This window comes from Neolamprologus multifasciatus, chromosome 7 (assembly GCF_963576455.1).
Source record: "Neolamprologus multifasciatus chromosome 7, fNeoMul1.2, whole genome shotgun sequence".
NCBI classification, from domain to species: domain Eukaryota; kingdom Metazoa; phylum Chordata; class Actinopteri; order Cichliformes; family Cichlidae; genus Neolamprologus; species Neolamprologus multifasciatus.
Window position 1 is genome coordinate 48,259,273 of NC_140445.1, and position 21,151 is coordinate 48,280,423.

Genomic DNA, 21,151 nt, shown 5'->3' on the forward strand with positions numbered 1-21,151 from the left:
ACAAGGAATAGGAAACGCAGCACGGATCATTTTTGGCTTGATTATATTTATGCTGATATTCAAACACAGTTTCAAGAAAACGCACGTTTCGCATATTTGAACACTTTAGATTGCGTTGGGTACATCTTCACTGAAAAGTATCCCTCATTGATGGCTGTGTTCATTTTGTATTTAATTTTACATTTTATTTGAATAAATTTGTGCTTGCCGCTATATATATTAACCATTAGGTGCCATGTTTTTGCAGTGCATCCTGCTTTGCGCACGCAGTCTGAAATTTGACTCGAGTTTAAAAAGGAGACACAATTCACAAAGCAACGAGTTTCTCTCTACGGGCGCCAGGTAGCTCCATATACGGATTGGAGAGGCACTTTGCAGCCCCTCTGGCACTAAGTCTTGCTAGGGCGCACAGAGGGGCAGTGCCATGTACGCTACTGACAAACGTATGCTCCTGAACGAAGAGAACCAGACTTTGGTGTTCACTGTCACCACTGACCTAATGATGGGAACGTCTGGAAACAGCACCGACCACCATAACGGATCAGATCCGTTTGCAAGGAACGAGGAGGTGGCACAAATAGAGATAATGGTTCTGAGCATCACCTTCGTGGTTGCTGTGATTGGGAACGTAAGCGTCCTGCTGGCCATGTACAACACAAAGAAGAAGATGTCGCGAATGCACCTTTTCATCAAACACCTGAGCCTGGCCGATCTGGTGGTTGCTTTCTTCCAGGTGCTGCCACAGCTGTGCTGGGAAATCACCTTCCGCTTCTACGGCCCAGACTTTCTCTGCAGGATTGTGAAGCACCTCCAGGTGATGGGAATGTTTGCGTCCACCTACATGATGGTCATGATGACCCTGGATCGTTACATTGCCATCTGCCACCCTCTGAAAACCCTACAGCAGTCCACACGACGCTCGTACATCATGATCATCTCCACGTGGATATGTAGCCTGGTGCTCAGCTGTTCACAGTACTTCATCTTCTCCCTGAGCGAGATCCAGAACGGCTCGGGCGTCTACGACTGCTGGGCGCGCTTTATCGAGCCCTGGGGCGCCAGGGCCTACATCACCTGGATAACCGTGGGCATCTTTCTGGTGCCCGTGGTCCTTCTCATGATGTGCTACGGGTTTATCTGCCACAGTATTTGGAAGAATATTAAATACAAGAAAAGAAAAACGACGGCTGGTGCGGCAAGCAGGAATGGACTGATTGGAAAGAACTCGGTCAGCAGCGTTACAACTATCTCAAGAGCCAAACTGAGAACCGTTAAAATGACTTTTGTGATCGTTTTGGCGTACATTGTTTGCTGGGCACCGTTTTTCATCGTGCAGATGTGGTCTGTGTGGGATGAAAACTTCCAGTGGGATGGTGAGTGCTTATAAATGAACACAATACTTATTAAATGTCACACTTTTAATCGTTCTAAAAATGTTGAGAATTGCAGGGGGAGAAAATTAACAGAAACTTAAGAATCGCGTTGCGCAAGGGAAAAAATCCACGAATTGCGCGCCTTTACGCACGAACTTATTTGACAAACAAAACCAAAATGTGTAAACATACTAATCTAAAACGTATACAGTATCAAACCTTTCACGCACACGCGCTCACACGCACACCCACAACGACATTTCACCAAATAAATGAAATCTTATGTTCCGTACGTGTCCATTTGGAGAATTTTAGGTTTCGAAACCCCGAGTTTTCCAGGGAGATTTAGGAAGGAAAATAATCCTACATCTGCATTTTGACACGTTAAGTGGTCAAATGTTATGGCGCTTTAAAACCATGCTACTAGTAGCAACATATTGTGTCCTGTCCACAAGGTGTTTCCCTTTTATCTCCTGTTGTCTAAAATCAGATTGCATCTTTTTTTAACAAAAGTTTTAAGTCACATTAGCCGAACCTGTTTTATACAATTTATATGGTACTAATACAGAAATACTATATTATTGCACTAATTATCAAATGCCCTACTTTGCCTTACTTAAAGTATTTTAACCTGTTTTTTTAAAAAGTGAATTCAGAGAAAAATATTTCAGACTTTTGTTCAAAGTTTATCAGTCTGACTGTGGATCAATAGAATTAATTATTGCTGGCTAGCTGATAAGTTCATTCAGTTCTTGGCTGAATTCAATTGTTAACTTTTGGTGACGGTGTTGGGATGGGTAGGTGGGTGTGGGGTGAATGTTAAGAATTAAAATTTACGTGTAAAATTCTTAGGTTAGCTGTATCACTTTCCATTATTATCTCTTTTGTTTTGAAATAAAGTTTTTGAAGTCCTAGTGAGATGGATAATTCCAACAACTCAAACACAAACAATGACAACTGCAATTAGATGATAAAGTCAGATATTGTGGTAGTTAGCTGGAAGGCCAAAGCCCACAAAAATTGGGCCCAAAGCTCTCAGTGAGAGTAAATTTTACAGGAAATTTACAGAGGATTCACATTTACACATTTTCAAATTCTGGTTTCTAGTATTTTTCTCCCCTACCATAAAGTGCAACATAAAGTGCAATATAACTCAAATTTGTTGAAATTTGGGGAAGTTCTAAAAAGGCACCATGGTAGGTTTTGTTGTTGTTGTTGTTGTTGTTATATATGTCATCAACCTGCAAAGGATTGCAGGTAAAAAACAACAACAATCATTTATAGAGCTCTATATACTCAAGTCCTGGCACTAAATAATCTGTATGGGCCTACTATATTGGCAGCTGATGAAACAAACTCCTCCCTGTGTTGGACCACTGTTTATAGCTTTCCTCGTCTTCATTATAGGTTTTTTTCCTTATAATTTTAGGCACCAAAATTTCTTGTCTTGGCTTAGAAAATGACCGTGGCTGCAGTGAAAACAGATCCTGTTATTTTTTAAATGCGTTGATTTATCGTCGCTTCCTTTGTTACTGGTGTGAGGAACTCTGTGACAGTGAAGACACCAACATATCACATTATCCTCCAATCAAAGTGTTTCAGATGTAGGAAGAGAGAAGGAATTTATACTTAACCTCTTAAGCCCCAAGCCTAACTGATCTCCTGCCTTCTGCCCCCGTATCAGGGGGTGTTGGGGCTTAAGAGGTTAAATCTATCTGACTAAGTGTCAGTGTTTGAGGAGGTGGATTACCGCCTTTTGCTTATATTATGAAAATTACATTTTATTTCAAAAGTCTTAAAACTAGTTGGATCTGCAACAGAGATTTCTTCTAACTTTGGCACACCTTTGTAACTTTCAGAGTCTGGCACATTTAGGCAGCATTTAGACACCAGAGGCACTGAGTTAAACAGGCATTTCTACAGCCTGTACCAGATGTTTTGCGAATTAATCATCCTTTCCCTCCTTCCTCTCTCTGTTCTCCAGATTCAGAGAACACAGCAGTGTCTCTGTCTGCACTCCTTGCCAGTCTCAACAGCTGCTGTAACCCGTGGATATACATGATCTTCAGTGGCCACCTCCTCCAGGATTTTGTGCAGTGCTTCTCGTGTTGCCGCAAAATCAACACCGACTTCAAGAAAGAAGACTCAGACAGTAGCCTCCGCAGAACGACTTTGCTCACTAAGATGACCAATCGGAGCCCAACAGGTAGTACCGGCTACTGGAGAGAGCTGGATAATTCCTCCAAGTCCTCTATTCAAGCAGAGTAAACACATGTTTGGCAGTGGCACCAAATGGCATGAATGACAGGAACTGCAATCTAACTGACTAAACTGCAAATTATACAGGAAATCAAGCTTTTTTTAGTGTGAAAAAAAAAAACATGAAACAGGGTGTTGCGAGGTTCACAGAAGCATAAAATATGGACACATTAGGGAACGTGCATACATCTTCTTTCTTTAGATAACCTCAGCAGAAACGTTAGAAAAATAATGAGAAAAAAGCATGCACAGGCTTTAAATTGTTCTATTGAATGGAATTATAAATCTTCAATATTCAGTGTTTTGCAGATTCCTGCATGAGTTCTTCTGAGTGTTTTTTTTCCTTTTTTTTTCTTTAGCGAGAACCTTTTTTTCCAGGAATCCTGATGCTTTCAAAGGTTGTTGTGCCTCCCCGCAGTGCTGCCGAACACCCTTTCCTGTTAAAGTGTTTACAAAGATAAAACCCATATAGCAGCCGAGATGTGTGTAGTGATGGTGAAAACGACTCTTCCAGACCACTCGTCTCCAAGTAACCAAGGCAGTCACCTCATCCGTTGTGTTTGGCTTTCCGTTTTTCTTGTTATTCTTAGAACCACATTTTAGTGGCTTGTAAATCTGATTCGAACCTTTTGCTTTGACCTGAGGGAAAAAAGTAAAATAAAATAAAATAAAGGGAAGCATGTGGAGTTACATTTATCAGCCAGATTTTTGTGGTTATGTGCACTTTTATGATTTGTTGAAGGAATTGTTTCATGTTGCACAAGACAGTCCTAAATTTGATGGCTTTCATTTCTGCTCAGCATTGGTAAATGAGATCTCCTTCAAGTTTTATAGACACACACACACACACACACACACACACACACACACACACACACACACACACACACCACACACACACACACAAACACACACACACACACACACAAACACACATACACACAGATAGAAAGCAGGGGGCTCTGATGAAGTGAGACTGACCACTGCTGGATAAGTCAGCCCACCTTCTCACAAACTGTTCCCATGTCTTTCATAAAATCTTGGGAAGAAGCTCACACATTCCACACACAACACATCAGCACACTTCCTGATTTTCCTCAGACATCCTGCACCACTGGAGGTTCTGAGTTTTGGCTTCATTTGCACTCGAGATAAACAACTTCCTGGAAATCAATGTGATATGTGACACCATAATGGTTGTCGGATTAAAAATAATCCCCCCCACCCCCACAAAAAAGCTATATTGAATCAAGATTGTACATAGATATTGTGTATATATGTGTGCACTGTGTATCAAAGTATGTACATATCAATTCAAATGTTGCATATTTGTATATTAAAAACACTTAAATGTCTGTAAATAGGAGTAATATATGTAAATCTATTGGGCATGAGTTGCTGGTCTGTAATGGCTTGTGCAAATCTTTAAGAGGTAACTTACTGTAACACCTTATGTTGAAATATACACGCCAATGTATTAATTATTACGTTGTCTTTGTTCCTGTTTTTACTACATGGAACATTTCATAGTTTGTGCTTCATGAAGCTGGTGCACAGCCACAGAAATTTATGTGTGTTATTTCTGTTGAAAATGAAGTGCTTTGTGAAGTCATGTCTCTTGCCAATCTAAGCACTTCAAGCTTGCCAAACTCTGGGATTATGCAACTGCTTGACCTTTCAATTGAAAACGTGTGAATGGGAAATTCTGCTAATGAGCAGCCTTTTGTCAACATGTTGTCCACCCCCATACTGATGGATAATATATGTCCCAATAGAATGAATAGCACCTTGTAATAAAGTGATAAATCATTGCATTAAAAGGTCATTTTACCTATTCAACTGAGTAAAGATTTTTTTACTGTTTATTTTCAGTGTGAGGAGGTTTTAAGATGCATCTATCTGTGGGATTTCTTTAGTAGAAAAATGGGCAATGGAAAAATGGAAAATGTCCAGGTAATTTTGTCAGTTTTTTCATAAATGGTAAAATTCAACATGTGGTTAAAAACAGTAGGGGGAAAAGTCTAACAAGAAAAATCCCTTCATAGTAAAACCGTACCATATTTTCACAGATTTTACTGTGTCATGTGCCACAGTTTTCCTGGGTTTTGATGCAAAGTAGTTGTTGCCTTGAGCTTTAAACGGCTGTTGGCAACTCCAGCTGATTAAAAAGAGATTTAATGAGTCATAACTTTTTAATAGATTCTGTTATCATTACAACAAAGACAGACTAGCCCAATGTTTAAGATAAACCAAGCTAACCAGTTGTAGCATCACATTTTTCATACAGATTATCTCAGCACAAGAAACCAGATGAGCACACTTCCTAAAACACCAGACCATTGCTTTAATCCATCCAAAAACCATAGCTCCCAACAGGCTTCACAAAACAGAGTGTTAATAGTTTTCAGAGGGCCAGGTTGTTGTTTCAGATTCTGGTAAGATTTGTGTTGTTTTTTTATTTTCTTCATTCATTAAATCAAAATTCTACAAATCTCAGAGGCAAATATCTCAAAATCCAGACACATGAAACCAGTGTTGTGAGAAAACATGTTTCCTATTTAAGCTGACCCTTCAGTCATCCTTTAGATTCCACCAGAAATGCAATTTCATTTAATTTAATAATAGTGATAATACTGTAATATCATAATAATACTGTGTGATTGTGTAACACATCATATTATTGCATTATTCTGTTTCACAATAACTAAAATGTCTTACTCCTTTACTTTAGCAGCCACGCCACACTGCTTACCATTTGGAACAAGAATGATATCTGCTGTTGCTTAGTGCATCTGTTGATAATGACGCTTTTTTTGGAGTTCCCCTTTGCAGTATCTAAAACCTTTCAACCCCACTATGTCCTCTAAGGTACAATTTATCACCAATCATGTGATTTTAAGAATACAGGGGTCTGTTGGCTGTGTCATAGATGGATGACAGAGGAACTCGTTACAGGAAATGATGACTCCTTCAAATAGCGCTGGAGAGACAGTTGTTTTAGATATGGTGAACATAGCTCAAATTCCTCACCTAGCATACAGTCTGAATCTCATTACGAAATGCCAACCATGAAGAAGCATTCCTACGAAGCGCTGGCCATGAGCCAGGGATAGGGGGACAGGGTCTGCAGTCAGAGTCTAGACTGAGAAAATAATAACTGAGCTTCATTAGAGACTTTGAACAACTAGGACTCCAACTTAGAAATTCAGAAAACAGACATCTTACTATAAGGACTGCAAAATTAGGGGCATATCCACAGAATACGTGCACAACCCAAGATTTTCTATATTTTGCGTTGGAAACATGAAACAGGGCAATGCAATTTGTACAAAACCAAAACCACAAATGCAGGTGAGATGGCCAGAGATGTCTATTAGGAGAGGTGAACCCTACAGCGTCTAGTCAGGGGTGTCAAACTCCAGTCCTTGAGTGGCCAGCATCCTACTTGTTTTTGAGATATCCCTGCCCTACCTGCTACTGATTACCTGGACAAGGGCAGGCTAGTTGGAAAACAAGCAGGACAGCGGCCATCAAGGCCTGGAGTTTGACACCTGTGGTCTAGGTAAAGCCAACTGCCAGTCAAAGTGGATACATCTGTAACTTGAAGCCTTAAAAAAAATAAATAGCTAAAAAATATTTATCCCCTAGATTTGTTATGAAGTAGTATATTACCTATAGAGGCCAGAGCATTTTGTATCAGGCTGTGATCATGCCTTATTCTGATGGTCTTTTTACATAGAAGTTTGTGGAGAAAGGCTTTTTCTTTCTTATTTTTGCAAATCAGTTTCAGCATACAGTCATTCATTCACCCTGAGCTGCAAAAAACTGAACAAAAAAAGGATAAATGGATCTCACTGGAGTGCAGGGGTCTGTGAAGAGGGACAACCTCAAAGACTTTTATATCTTTTGCGTGCCACATGTATGGATACCTCAGGCAAAGACAGAGTTGGAGGGATGTCAGTAAGGGGCTGAAATATGCAGAGATATGAGCTGCAGATGCATATGAAGGTCTTTGTTCGCTGGCACCCTTCTGAAGAGTGACTTCACACCGACTTCGCTCCAAAACCTCAAAGCTATGAAACATAATTTTTCAAGCACCACTTTGCTCTTTCTTGGAAATCCCTCACCTTTTCCTTCAGCATTTAAGCTCATGCTACAGAATTCAGCACAAGAATTCATAATGATATCCAATCTGTCATATTCTTTAGCTTAAAAAACATTAAGATCCCACATTGTTTGGGAATCATGCCAAGAAGACTCATACTCCCTTTCTTAATGAATAAACAACTTGTGTTTTTCTAGCAGGAACCAAGTCCTGTTTTCTGTTATAATCTGGACAATTGTGTCCACAGCTGCCTTCCCTCCACCTGACACCCTGGCCTTTCCTCAACCCGATACAGAGATTCTTGCTTGCATGCTAGTGTAAACGAAACAGGCTTTACAAAAATGTTTAGAAAGTCAATAATCTGACAGAAGTGTTCATGTTAACAAATGAGGGATACAGATTTCTTTCTTTTCTTGGCTGAATTAGACGGCAATTGGTTAATGGTAACATAACAAACCAGATGTGTTGCTTCTAAGTGGAGCTGACTTGAAAGAGTCTCAAATACAGGAAGTTCTTTCAGCTCTCTGATGAGAGTTAAATGAGAAGAGGGTCTGTCAGAGTGGCAGCATATTTGCCTCAGTTACATACAAGCCTCTGTCTTCCTGCTCCATTGTTCTCCTTCTGTTGTCCATGAAAATAACATATTTCTATTTACCATTGTGTTCTTTAATCACCCCCCAGAGATCAATCAATCTATTCAAACAGGTTGATCTAAAAAAAAAAATGCTAGTACACAAAATCTGGAAAATAAAGCATTATAGTTCAGGTATTCACATTCTTCCAGACAAGGCTTGCATAACTAACTTTTTTTCTGTTACTCATGTTCTGTGTTACCAAACAAATTTCCTTCACATAGATTGTGGACAGCATGTCTATTGTCTACTTTTAGTCTCTGCTGTCAGCAAATTTCATAGGCCAGTTGACCGAAGGTAAGTATCCGGACGTCACTAGCCGTGTCTGGGCCTAAACTCCGCTGCAGGTCCATATATCAAACGATCACTATGGCATTGAAAAACTGTCTAAAGTCTTTCATCTTTAATAAAATGATCAGCGTTCTGCTCTGCCAGGTGTAACAATTGAGTTTAACATCCAGGCATCCATGAAAACGGAATTTATGACATTTAACGGAGTTAGAAATTAGCAGGAAGTTAGCTTGCTAGCTTCTATCTAAATACAATATAGCATGTCCTGACTGCGGGGTTTTGGAAACAAATTAAAACGTACAGCTCTGTTATCACTTCCAACATAAATGAAGACAGAAAACTAAACAGCAGTGACGTTTGTAGGGTTACTGAAGTTTGGCTAGCTGGTATATAATGATGTGCTACGTGACCGCTAGCGACACAGCTATGTTAGCATAATATTAACAAGCTAACTTTTTTTCCACTCGATAAAAGTTAACGTGAGTGTTCTCGGTGGTCAGGAACAAATGTAATCGCATGGCAGGATGCTGTAAAAGGACCAAACTTCAGCCAGGAGAACAACTGAGATAATCCATCCACAATACAAGGTTAGTCATTCATATACTGCTGCATGGGCTGGGCTGTAGTTACATCCTAAGGTTTTAAAAACTGAGTTTAAATAAATGATTAGCGGTAATAAAAGCCGAGGGAGGTCAACAGTGATCACTGACTGTTTTAGGAGCTTTTTGAGATTAAATAGAAGAAAATACCTAATATTAAACATGTTAACAACACAAAAGCCATATTAAACACAGACTACTTTAGGCCCGGAAGTAGGATTTGTCACATCATCACTTAACGACCGGATTGTTTAGTTGCAACAGAATTTATTTAGTTCAGATCGTTGAATGAGTAGAATTTGATTACTTATAAAATCATTATGTTAAGGTGGGATTTTCTTAAAGAAATATAACATTAAAATAAAGTAAAACTAAACTAAATTAAATAAAGAAGCAGCATTAATTTGATATCAAAATAATGAAACTGATCTGGACAGAAATAGTAGTAATGATCAACTTATTATTTTTTTAAAAAATTCTCATATACGTAGTACACAACAACACAACAAAAATAGTTTGCCACAGAAAAATTAAAAAAATGAAGAATCTGGATGTGGAAAAAAAAAAAAAAAAGTCCAGGTAGACTGGTTGGTTGGGACCGTTCTGACTTGACAAGCTGAGCATGTTTGTAGGTGACAATGAGCTACAACTACAAATAATTAATATGGTGATAATCAAGATGTACTGTGTGATAGAGGGTAGCTCAGCTGGTTTAAGCTCTAAAACCACTCTGGGAACGTACATTGCTTCATTAACCACAGACTGTATAAAAAGGAGAACACGGGCATATTGGGACTATCAGCTAATATGAGCATTCTTAGTTAGAAAGATGCATTCAGAGACTGTATACATAAATGAACAGTTGCTAATTAGTATTTGGTAAAATTGTTACATGTGTTACTTAGATTAATTTGTTACATTTTTGAATGAAATGATTATTACATATAGTAAAGCTATTATTAGAAGATAGTTTCGGTCATGTGTTTCATCTTATCCACTGTGCAGAAAATTTTAAGCCAAAGCATGCTAAAGCTAATTTGTTCATTCAACATCAGCTGAGGCTCAAAGTGATTATAGCAGTTCTTTACAGCTGCACCTAAAGCAGGGTAACTGCCCTGCTATAGCACAGAGGGGCAAGATGTGTTAATCTGTGAAATATGAGCGATGATGGCAACTTTCAGTAGAATCCCATGTTAAAAGTATTAGTAGTATGGTTGTTTTTGTTTGTTTGTTTGTTTTTTATCCACCCAAGTGACAAAACAGGTGTGTAAATACGGAAACAAGAATGCTTTTCATACACTTTCGTAACTGTACACACCCAGTATTTTGTGGGTGTAAATGTGTTTGTTTTATTGTATTTTATTTTATTTTTTGCTTGTCCCGTTTGGTTCTTTTGCCATCAGAATTGTTGTCTAAAGGCAAAGAAAGATGCCCAACATATTTACTTTACCAAATGGACCATCCCAGCCTTGCCGTATTGGTCTATTTGATTCACCTTTGCTTTTATTGTTTATTTTATTTTCATTTGCTGAACACGGGACAGACTTGACTGGGGAAAAGAAAAGGGAGAAAGAAAGAGGGAAAGAAAAAGAGTGGGGAAGAGGGATGGTGATAAAGGGAAAAAACCAACAAAACAAACAGACAAAGAAATACATATATCGATCACCTGGATCACCTGTTGAGAAAGAAATAAGAGAAAATAAGCAAAGAAAAAGAGAGCAATATAATAAACAACATCACGATGATCTATGGGAATATAACAGTAAATACTAAATATTAAATATTATTGTGCGTAAGATCGACAGCGCACAGTGTGCTTTGACGTAGCAGCCAAAAAGGGTGTAGTTTGTGTGTGTGAGCACCTGTGTGTATACCTGTGAGCATGAGTGCGCTTGTATTTAAAAGGTTCCTTCATGTAATGATCTGCTAGAGGGTGTGGGGAGCCACAGCCCCGTCCTCCAGGGCATGAAGCAGGTATGGAGAAGATCAAGGCTCCAGACATCCAGAGGCCCCAAGAGCAAAGGAGACCAAGGAAGACCAATGGAGGGGCAACCGTGCCACTATCCCGGAAAGAGCTGAGGGGAGCCCCAGATGAGGGGTCACTCAGCAGCCGCGGAGCAGAAGCCAGGGGGGGTTGCAGTGACGTGCCCGTGAGTTCCGCCAGCTGTGCCAGAGTGACCGAGCCCCAGGCCGAGAGGCCGAGGGCACCCCACCCCCGAAGGAGCCAAAAGTACAAAAATTTCATTCTAAGGGTTATAAGGGTCGAGGTTTAAGACATTCATTATGAGCAGTGTTGGGGAGTAACGGAATACATGTACCGCCGTTACGTATTTAAAATACAAAATATGAGTAACTGTATTCTGTTACAGTTACCGTTTAAAAAGGTGGTATTTAGAATACAGTTACTTTGTTGAAATAAATGGATTACACAGCGGTACTTTCCTGTTTCACATTGTCGCAGGTCAGGACTGTTTGGGTTTTGTTTGACAGCTATGTTCTGTTGTTCCAGGCGGCAGCGTTACGGTTGCCATGGTTACAGGGTTATGCTCTCTCTCTCTGCGTGTTTCCTAGGTGAGAGAAGCCTTTTTGTTGTTGTTGTGCTAAGCTAATAGGCAAAATGCTACAGGCATAGCTCTAAAGAATGTAGCATCATAGGCAGTGTAGTCCGTGCTGCAGGGAGAATGGACTGCCATACACATTATGTGTCTGTGAGCAAGGAGGGGAGAAAAAGGAAAGTACGAGCTGTCATCGAGCAAAAAACGGGAGCTGGAAGCATGTAAATATAATAATAACCGCTGCAGCCAAGAAGAGTGCCTGACGAGCCCAGTTGTAAGTAAGCTATTAAGACTCGACTGTACACCGTGTTCGTGTTTTCCCCTAAAAACAATAAGTTCCTTTGGAGCAGCCTTTCAACGCCTCTCTCTGTCTCTCGCTAGCAAAGTTGACCCAGACAACAAAGTAAAGCTAGTTTTCGGCTACGAGCCCGACACGGAACCCACCGTATTAGCCAGAGGTCCCTTTACTACGGTTCGGAGCCGCGGACCTTCAGTAACAGTAATAAATCACAGCAATAGTACATTCACGTAGTTGTAAACAGCATGATAATATAATAAGTAATCCAAAGTATTCAGAATACGTTACTCTCATTGAGTAATGTAACGGAATACGTTACAGAATACATTTTGGGGCATGTATTCTGTAATCTGTAATGGAATACATTTTAAAAGTAACCTTCCCAACACTGATTATGAGTCACACGTTTCATACAGAGACCTTTCAGTAATGTGACCTTCTCTCTGTTGCCACTGCTACATGAGTGAAATGCAGCAATTATGACTTCACCAAAAACATCACATGTTTTAAAAAATAAATAAACTTTAATACAGCCAACAGGTTATTTTTTCTGGATAGACATTTCGTGCTTTTAACATGCACCTAAGCAACCGCTTCGTCTCATTTCTCAAAGAGAAGGAAAGGTCACATGTTTAGATTTTATTAATCAAAACAGGTGCTTTGATGTGTCGTGGGATCACAGCGCAGGGCTGTACATAGTCTGCATTTAGATTACAGACTTGCTGTGTAAAAACAGAACCCAGGTGGAAATCAAAGGCAGAGCACGAGAGGCAAAATGACAGGCTGCTAGACATGTTATTCATTAGTTCCCCAGCCCCTGTCTTACAAACAGAATATACAAAACATAATTAAATTCTTTACTGAAGAATTTGGCAACATAATTAAATTATGATGATAAAACATCACAGTATATTGCTCTATATGTGTTTATTACTAGTCTGAGGTATATTTTGCACAAAAATGTCGAGCATGTAATGGCCAGAACATGAGAGGAGAGTGATACCTTCATAGCAGAGTTGTTGCTTAGACACCAGTAGCAGGTCAAACTCTTTTTGTGGACAATGATTAACAAAGTGTCAGCTCAATGGATTTCATTGCTTGTGCACACAGGTCAGAGAATCTTGACCCTTGTTAATTATGAAAGCCTTCTCTGTGGTCACTAGAAGGACAGAGATGAGGTATTGCATGGCTGCTTGATCGATGTCTTTTCCAGTAGCTGACAAGCACAATCCGTTACCTTCTTAGAAATGTGTTCCCTGAGAATTCCTGAGAATCTTTAGGTTATGTTGAGGACCGAAACCAGAGGAATCACAATATTTATTTTATAAATGAAAACAGACTTTATGTAAACTTGTTAATATGTACTGCTGACTTTTCTGAACATTATAAAAAGGAGGAGGGACAAGAGTCTTTAAAACATGTAGCTTTATAACTTAACTTTTTTTTTTCTATATTATCTCCTAAGCTCAAGAAGTTTAACTACACATCTGGTGCAATTTCGACAATATCTATGTCTCTTTGAGCTTAGATTAGAAAAGGTAAATGTGTGTAAAATTACAGAAATCTATATTTTAATTACTTTGGTGTATTGTGCATAGCCATGGAGGAGTTTTCTATCAATAGGAAAAACTTTTTAAAACACAGTTAAAAGTCAGAAATGGATATGTCCTCTTACTTTCCAAAGTCATCCAGTGGGCCAGGAGTCTTCACCAGGCTGATTCTGGCCCCCAGTCCTTATGTTTGACACCCCTGTGCTAAAGAAAGGCTGGAGGTAGATAGGATGTGTCATACATTAGGAAAAGAAACAGACTTGAACTACAAAAAAATATGAGAAATTTCCTGGATATCTACAAAATGCAACAAGGCAACTGGCAAGGTAATTAAACATAGGCCTATATACTGGGATGATAATATACTTTGATTATGGACAGGTGAGACAGAAAATTGGAAAAGCAAACAAAACAAGACAAAATGTAGAGCGTAAAAGTAAAGTGCCCACAAATGTCTGTGATTTCAAAATATGACAGGATATTGCTGAATAAAACAGAAATTCAATCATTATGATTGTGTTTTTGACAGTCTGTTAAGTTATAACCAAAATACCTAAATGTAAGTGTACAATAACAGTTGATTGTTGACTTTATAAATAGCAGTTTGAGATATTTATCCCAAAAAAAGCCCCATTATTACACCATACCAGAACTTGTCATATTGTTAGCATTGTTTTTTGAATGAGACTCTCTCTAAGGTCAACGTAGTAACGTTTGCATTTTCCTTTTATATTGCACCAATGAATCCCACTTTATCATGTACTGCCATGTGCTGTAAATATACCATTCTTAATCCATAGGTTTTAATGTTCCACTATAACAGCTTCATCTCTTCTGGGAAAAGATTTCCACAGACACAGATGAGAAGACCTGGCTTGCAGTCTTGGCTCTATTTCATCCCAAAGGTGTTTTGTCGGGTTAAGGTCAGGATTCTGTGGAGGCGAGTCAAGTTCTTCCACATCAAGTTCGCTCTTCTATGTCTTTTGATTCTGTGAAGCACTTTGGCACACCTCTGATTTTTTAAATGTGCTATATAAATAAAATTGTTTTGTATTGTATTGTATTTATGGACCTTGCTTCTTGCACTGGTATGCAGTCATTTTGGAACAGGAGCGGGCCATCTCCAAATTGTTCAGAGCAAAGTTCAGAGCATGAAATTGTCCAAAATGTCTTGGTGTGCTGAAGCATTAACAGTTCCTTTCCACTGGAACTGAGAGGCCGAGCCGAACTCCTGAAAGCCACACACCATAATCCCCCCACCACCGATCTTTACACTTGGTACAATGCAGTGTACTGCATCCAATGCTTTGCACTGCACTTAGTAATGTAAGGCTTGGTTGCATTGCCCATGGAAACTCATTCTATGAAGCTTTCTAAGCACTGTTTTTGAGATAATCTGACAGCCACGTGATGTTTGGACATATATATATATATATATATATATATGTATATACACCCAGCACGCCCCTGCGGGCGGTTTATCCTTTCAAGCTTGGGTCCTCTACCAGAGGCCTGGGAGCTTGAGGGTCCTGCGCAGTATCTTAGCTGTTCCCAGGACTGCGCTCTTCTGGGCAGAGATCTCCGATGTTATTCCCGGGATCTGCTGGAGCCACTCGCCTAGCTTGGGAGTCACCGCACCTAGTGCTCCGAATACCATGGGGACCACCGTTACCTTCACCCTCCACATCCTCTCGAGCTCTTCTCTGAGCCCTTGGTATTTCTCCAGCTTCTCGTGTCCTTCTTCCTGATATTGCTGTCATTCGGAACCGCCTACATTGATCACTACGGCCGTCTTCTTCTGTTGTCTACCACCACTATTGTCCGGTTGGTTAGCCATCACCATTTTGTCCGTCTGTATCTGGAAGTCCCACAGGATCTTAGCTCAGTCATTCTCCACCACCCTTGGGGGCATTTCCCATTTTGACCTCGGGACTTCCAGGTTATACTCGGCACAGATGTTCCTGTACACTATGCCCACTTGGTTATGGTGTTCCATGTATGCCTTGCCTGCTAGCATCTTGCAACCTGCTGTTATGTGCTGGATTGTCTCTGGGGCATCTTTACACAGCCTGCACCTGGGGTCTTGCCTGGTGTGATAGACCCCAGCCTCTATGGATCTTGTACTCAGAGCTGTTCTTGTGCTGCCACTGATTAGTGCCTCTGTGCTATCTTTCAGTCCAGCTTTGTCCATCCACTGGTAGGATTTCTGGATATCAGCCACCTCCTCTATCTGCCGGTGGTACATACCGTGCATGGGCCTGTCCTTCCATGATGGTTCCTCGTCTCCCTCCTCTTTCTTGGGTTTCTGCTGCCTGAGGTATTCACTGAGCACGCTGTCAGTTGGGGCCATCTTCGTGATGTATTCTTGGATGTCGTTGTCTCATCCTGGACTGTGGTGCTTACACTCACCAGTCCCCGGCCCCCTTCCTTCCGCTTAGCGTACAGCCTCAGGGTGCTGGACTTGGGGTGAAACCCTCCATGCATGGTCAGGAGCTTTCTTGTCTTTATGTCAGTGGCTTCTATCTCCTCCTTTGGCCAGCCTATTACCCCAGCAGGGTACCTGATCACGGGCAGGGCGTACGTGTTGATGGCCCGGATCTTGTTCTTACCGTTCAACTGACTCCTCAGGACTTGCCTGACCCTCTGCAGGTACTTGGTGGTTACAGCTTTCCTAGCGGCCTCTTCATGGTTCCCATTCGCCTGCGGGATCCCCAGGTACTTGTAACTGTCCTCTATGTCTGCAATGTGCCTTCTGGTAGTTCAATCCCCTCAGTTCTGACTACCTTCCCTCTTTTTGTTACCATCCGACTACACTTCTCCAGCCCAAACGACATTCCAATGTCATTGCTGTATAGCCTGGTAGTGTGGATCAGTGAATCGATGTCTCGTTCACTCTTGGCATACAGCTTGATGTCATCCATGTACAGGAGGTGGCTGACAGCTGCTCCGTTCCATAGTCGGTATCCGTAGCCAGTCTTGTTAATGATCTCACTGAGGGGGTTCAGGCCTATGCAGAACAGCAGTGGGGACAGAGCATCTCCTTGGTAGATCCCGCACTTGATGGTGACTTGTGCTATGGGCTTGGAGTTGGAGTCTAGTGTTGTACGCCACATCCCCATTGAGTTCCTGATGAAGGCTCTTAGGGTCCCATTGATCTTGTACAATTCTAGGCATTCCAGTATCCAGCTGTGGGGCATTGAGTCATAGGCCTTCTTGTAATCAATCCAGGCAGTGCACAGGTTGGTCAGTCTGGTCTTGCAGTCTCGGCTGACTGTTCTGTCTACCAGTAGCTGGTGTTTTGCGCCTCTGGTATTCTTGCCAATTCCTTTCTGTGTCCCACTCATGTATTGACCCATGTGCCTGTTCATCTTAGCCGATATGATGCCTGACAGGAGCTTCCATGTAGTACTGAGGCAGGTTATTGGTTGGTAGTTGGAGGGGACTGGTCCCTTCTTGGGGTCCTTGGGGATCAGGACCGTCCGACTTTCGGTTAGCCATTCCGGGTGTCCCTCGTTAACTAGCAGTGGTTCATTTGTGCTGCCAGACGCTCGTGGAGTGCAGTCAGCTTCTTTAGCCAGTAGGCGGTGAACCATGTCGGGCCCTGGTGCTTGTCCAACTCTTCATACTGGAGACCCTTTCTTGGATATCTGCCACTGTGATGGTTACTGGACCCTGTTCAGGGAGGTCGCTATGGTCTGCCCCTCAGATCACTAGCACTGAGCATTGCGTTATGGGTTGCGTCCTTCTCCCATATGCTCTTCAGTATTGCTCCGTCTCCAGCCTTGGTGGTGCTGTTCTCTTATTATTGTTCCCTTGCACTGAGAGTACACCTTTGCTGGTTCTGTGGAGAACAGCTGGTTTATTCTCCTGCCTTCTATCTCTCTGGTGTACCCTCCTCAAGCGGCTGGCCAGGCTTGAGTCTTTGCTTGGCAGTTTCAGGCTCAGCTTGCTGTATTTCTTATGCACCTTCTTTGTCGCACCTTTCTGCAACTCCGTTAGTTGGCAAACCTCCTTCCGTGCTACTTTGGTCTTGCCCTCTAGCCTCCTTCTCCATGGAGGGTACTGCCCCTTGTGGCTGTTCAACTTGTGGCCAAGCATCTCACTGATCACTGCTGCCGTATTGTAATCGTGTAATCGTAATGGTAATCGTGGTTGTAGGTATTGTCCGTAGTGCTGCATCCTCTAGCAGACCTTCTGAGGGTACTTCACGTAATCTTGGTAACCGGCTTCCGGGGATCCAGGTTTCAAGCTTGGCCATGATCCTATATTTCAGGTCAGTTATTATTATTATTATTATTATTATTATTATTATTATTATTATTATTATTATTATCTGTTGAACCTCAATCAGAATCAGAATCAGAATATCCCTGGGGGAAATTATTTTTTCGTTACAGTGCTCCATTATAAACAAACATTAACAGAACAGAACCTGCTGTGTGATTTCACATGGTCTACCACTTCATGGCTAAGTTGCTATCATTCCCAATCCCTTCCACTTTTTTATAATACCACTAACCAGTGGTTGACTGCAAAATACTTAGGAGTGAGAACATTTCACAAAATTGTGTTCCTTGTTAACCACCACTATGTCTGATTGGTTTGACAGCAGCTGGAACTGAAAATTTCACAGTACTGTTCTCAAGCAGATTTGGTGGTGTCTCCCATCAGCATATTTGCACTTCTGGTCCATATGCAGTACAGATGTTCTTGTATACTTTCCCAGCCAGTTGGTGGTCCACGATAGTTCCTCTCCCTGTTCTGCATAACCATCTGTCTTGAGCTGGCTGAGGCATTCTGGGAGCAGCTCATCTCATTCTTTATGTATTGTTGGATGCTCTGTGTTTCCTCCTGGATCGTTGCTCTGACACTCACCAGCCCTCACCCTCCCTCTTTCCATTGCTTGCTGCACTCCAGGCGGAGACCTCCATGTATTGTGAAGAATTTTTGTGTTTTGACATAGGTGGCATCTATCTCCTCCCGTGGCCAGTTTTGATTCTGCCTGGGATTCTGATGACTGGTAGGGCATATGTGTTGATGGCTTCAATCTTTTTATATCATTTACCTATCTTCTCAACATCTTCCTTACCTGCTGGTGGCTGATCTGATCATCTTCATCAGGGTTTTTGTTGGTCTGTGGGATAACCAGGTACTGTCTTGGATTTCAGCTATTAAGGTGGCTGATGGTCACTCTACTCCTGAATCTATATCCACATAAACACTTAGTTATGCGTTAGCTAAGGGGTTGAGGCCCATGCAGAACATCAGTGTAGCACCTTGGTATATTTTTCACTTGATGGTGACTTGTGTAATTGCCTTGGAGTTGGCCTTCAGTGCTGTCTTCTATAGTCCCACTGAGTTCTTGATCAATGTTATTAGTCCACTATTAGCCTTGTACAGTGCCATCGATGTATGGAGTCGTGTGCTTTCTTGTAGTTGATCCCTGCAGCGCTGAGATTGGTCCATCTGTTCTTGGAGACCTACTGTACTGCTCTCTCGAGTTGGTGCTTTGCCACTCTGGTGGTTTTTCCAATGACTTTCTGAGCTGTGCTCATGTATGAACTGTTATGATGCCTGATAGGAGCTTCCATGTTCCATGTTGTGAAGAGGCATGTAATTGGATGATAGTTGTATGTTGTTGTACCCTTGAGATCCTTCATGATCAGGATTGTTCAGCCCTGTGTTAGTCAGTCTGGATGAGTACCTGAGTCTGCCAGCAGGAAAGTAAATATCTTGTCCGTGTATTTTGTTCACTCTCATGCCTGGACCTATTAAACTAGTGATTTATAGTAAGACGAGGGGTTAAAAACTCCACTTCTGCTAGTCACATACAATAAAACCACATGCCCCATCAAGCGTGTTATTTTTGCATAAATTTGATTTTATGGTGTCATTAAAGCCACATCCCTTTTAAAACATTGACTCATCAGCATTATGATGTCAGTGGGTCATCTGGCTACCAGTTTGTTCCACTAAATGTACAAGAAGAAAAACAGTTAAGGTTTTATTATGACTGTTATGGGATATTGCACCAATCCCTGGGGCACAATTTTATAGTAAAACATAGCGATGTGTTGTTATGACTTTGCATTAATTAAGTGTAATACATAGAATACAAATATTAGTATATGAAATAAATGCAACTGATATGTTTGCATATTTTCTTAATATGATGTAGCCTAAACTGCAAAATTAGTAGTGAAAAAAACATGATCCATTTAGTTGTAAGTCACATGTCCAAGAGTTTTTTCAATTGTAATTGACGTGTATTTATAAAGCAATAAAAAGCACAATTTCACATTATGTCCCTCTGCTTGTATGTGTTTATTATATGTTTACACACAGAGTAACATGGGATTTAGCTAGAGGCTACAAATTATCTTTCTGGCACACTAAAGCAAGAGAGTTGTTGTTGTTTTTTTTAATGTGATGTCATTCTTAATTACTAAACACTGATATGGCACAGTCACTGAATATGTTCCAACACCTCTCCAAAAACAACAGCAACCCAGACTTTTTCTTCTTCTTTTTCTTTCAACAGCTCTCTAGTTAACTCTGCATGGGGGAGATGCTGTTTAGCAAAGAGTGAAAAAAGGCAGTAACACACACAGACCCAGCCCACTCAGCCCAGGCTCACCCTGTGGGGGATCTGACCACCTCGAGCTTATCTTTGTGACTGCAGAGATGTGAAAAGAATTTGGGCCCAATAACAGCTATAAATAACACACATTCATCTCTTCTAGTCTGAGGCTGGTGTAATATTAGTCCCCTCCTTGTATCACATAAAAAACGTATACATTCCAGTATTTTAGTAAGGAAAGCACAACAACAACATGCAGCCAGACACGCCATGTGATATGTGGTTTTCATAAAATAAAAGTCAAAGGAACTCCCTCGCACATTTTTCAGTAAGCTGGTGACATCTCCTGGTCAGATAATAAAACAACAGGGTACACACAGAATTAATTAGCTTCACTATCAGGGTGCATTTTACATTTATGTAGAGACTTCGCAAAGGTATGTAAAAAAAAAAAAAAAAAGGAAAATATTAAAGGTTTGGGATGTCGGTTGTTAACATAAAAACTAGTAACACACAAATTTTGAAATCAAGATTTCATCCAATATAGAACAACACTAAAGTGAAACATTAGAATACAGCTTGGAATGACACACAGCCTGGAAGCTTTTATTCCATTTCTCCAAAGTCTGAGCTTTAGACTCCCGTTTTGATTTCTTTATTTGTCATCCTGACGATGAGTCTGTTTCCTCAAGAAGTCAGTGAATCTTTGATTTGATTTTCCATGTATGGAGTTTCTGTTTTGGTTGTTATCTTAGTACTTTGAATTATTTTCTTAATATACTATATCATCTTTGGTTCCTGTCTAGTTTTTCCTGAGTTATGGATACCTGTTTATATGATTATCTGTTTAGATTCCTCATATATTTTGTTTGCTCTGTGTTCCATTGTTTTCCTCTCTGTATTAACGTG

General features: G+C 40.8%; 1 protein-coding gene across 2 annotated transcripts; it reads left to right on the forward strand.

Moving 5' to 3' along the window:
- The first annotated feature begins 286 nt into the window (after positions 1-286).
- Positions 287-7,023, forward strand: avpr1aa (arginine vasopressin receptor 1Aa). 2 transcript variants are annotated; one of them, XM_085168412.1, is made up of 3 exons: positions 287-1,373; positions 3,358-3,579; positions 3,992-7,023. In XM_085168412.1, the coding sequence occupies exons 1-3, from the start codon at positions 425-427 to the stop codon at positions 4,102-4,104; spliced, it is 1,284 nt and encodes a 427-aa protein (XP_085024538.1). In that variant the 5' UTR covers positions 287-424; the 3' UTR covers positions 4,105-7,023. The 2 variants fall into 2 exon arrangements, with proteins under 2 accessions (XP_085024538.1, XP_085024539.1); XM_085168413.1 differs by lacking the exon at positions 3,992-7,023 and having other exon boundaries at positions 3,358-3,727.
- Positions 7,024-21,151: the final 14,128 nt, after the last annotated feature.